Below are 1,701 nucleotides of genomic sequence, written 5' to 3' on the forward strand. Positions count from 1 at the left end.
TTTTATTTATTTTTTTTATTTAGGACAGGGTCTACAGGGTCTCACTGCATAGATCAGACTCATAGTGATCCTCCTGTTTACAGCCTCCCATGTGCTGGGATTACAGGTGCGCACTACCACGCCCAGTCTCAATTGTTGGCTCAATACATCCCAGGGACAGGGCCAGCACAGCAGGCTCACGGATTGAACAAGAAAAATATCTTTGCCTTACATTTGCTTTTGCAAGCCTACTTTCATGAAATTCTACATTATTTTCTAAATGTCATCAGGGTACCAATACTCAACACTATTATTTATAAAAGTAACAAGGCTTAAGTTTGTCAACTGAGCATACCAATATGTATGCCAATAAATTAATTTTTAAAAATAAATTCAATGAATTTATAACAAGAAACAGGTAATAGAAGATTACAAATTCTTACTAACATGATTTACTTAAGCTTTTATTCTATCAGAAGCAATAGTCAGCTTCCTAACTCCCTAATTGCATGAAGCACTCTCCATGTGCCTACATCCAACATTTGGGCATTAGGTGGGAAAGAAAGGGGGACCCCATATGGGTCCCACTAAAAATGTAACTGCCACCGCATCTGCCAGATTATTTTACCATGTATCAAGACAGATATGCTTCATAAGCAAATGAGGGGAAAAAGACAATTCTGCACCTCCAATGAAAACTAAAACAGCTCACTGATTTGGCATATCCAAATGAAACTCACCTGGTCTCTTGTTTCAGCCTCCTGAATCTGAATTCCTTGTAACTGTTTTTCATAATTGGAACACATATCACAACGTCTCCCAAGTTTATTTCCAGCATTATGAACCTGAAGGATATTAAAATTACAGAACAAAATACTTCCACATCACATACCTTTAGGAACACATACATAGTTTTACCACTTTTACTCAAAAGTGTAGCATGGAGTAAGCTATTTCTTCAAGGTCCTATGGGAAGAAATTATAATACAGGTCTAGAGTCTAAGAAACCATAATCTCCAGTATAAGTATGTTCAGAAAACAGGGGCCACAAAACATCATACTTGAGAATACAAGCAAACAGTACTACACTGTGGCACTCAATCAATAATACCCAAACAATGGGAAAGGAAAAAAGCAAAACAAATCCCAGTTCCCTATTTCACTAGCTCCAATTACAAAATAGGTATGAAATTATTAAGTAGCACCTTCACAAATTTGTTCTGCATGAGAATAAGGAGAATAGCTTCTTTCAGTCTTAATAGGCTACTCTACTTCCTGACCAAGTGCTTCTTTAAAGAGAAGTAGCCTTGAGTAAGAGAAAGTACTACAAATCAGACCATCTGGATTCTAGTCCAGGCTTTGCTACTACGTCAACAAGGCTTGAACTTTCTGAGCCAGTTGCCTCTTCTGTAAACTGAAGACAATCATACTCTGATTGCTTCTATTATGATCACAAAGTTCAAAGAGAAGAAGTATGTAAAAGGGCTCTGTAAGCTGTAAAGTATTATGCAAATACATATTTAAATTTCTACCTCCTAAACTTTTAAATTTGCACAAATTCCTAGGAAAACTGCCCTCAATAAAGGATGCCCCCCTTTAAACCAGGTATTCCTCTACTGGGAATTTTCCCAGAGCATCTGAAAACATCATATCATAGGGATATATGTGTGCCTATGTTTATAGCAGCACAATTTGTGATAGCCAAATCTTGGAAACAACCAA

The 1,701-nt window shown here is 37.0% G+C and overlaps 1 protein-coding gene across 1 annotated transcript in view; it reads right to left on the reverse strand.

Annotated features, from left to right (window-relative positions):
- Window positions 1-1,701, reverse strand: part of Rabep1 (rabaptin, RAB GTPase binding effector protein 1) — a 170,120-nt gene that overhangs the window by 36,502 nt on the left and 131,917 nt on the right. The window contains exon 10 of the mRNA XM_004638319.2: window positions 720-824. Coding sequence (XP_004638376.1) covers window positions 720-824 — 105 coding nt within the window. The remainder of the gene's footprint in view (window positions 1-719; window positions 825-1,701) is intronic.

The sequence above is a fragment of the Octodon degus genome, unplaced genomic scaffold, assembly GCF_000260255.1.
Source record: "Octodon degus isolate 3935 unplaced genomic scaffold, OctDeg1.0 scaffold00098, whole genome shotgun sequence".
Taxonomy (NCBI): domain Eukaryota; kingdom Metazoa; phylum Chordata; class Mammalia; order Rodentia; family Octodontidae; genus Octodon; species Octodon degus.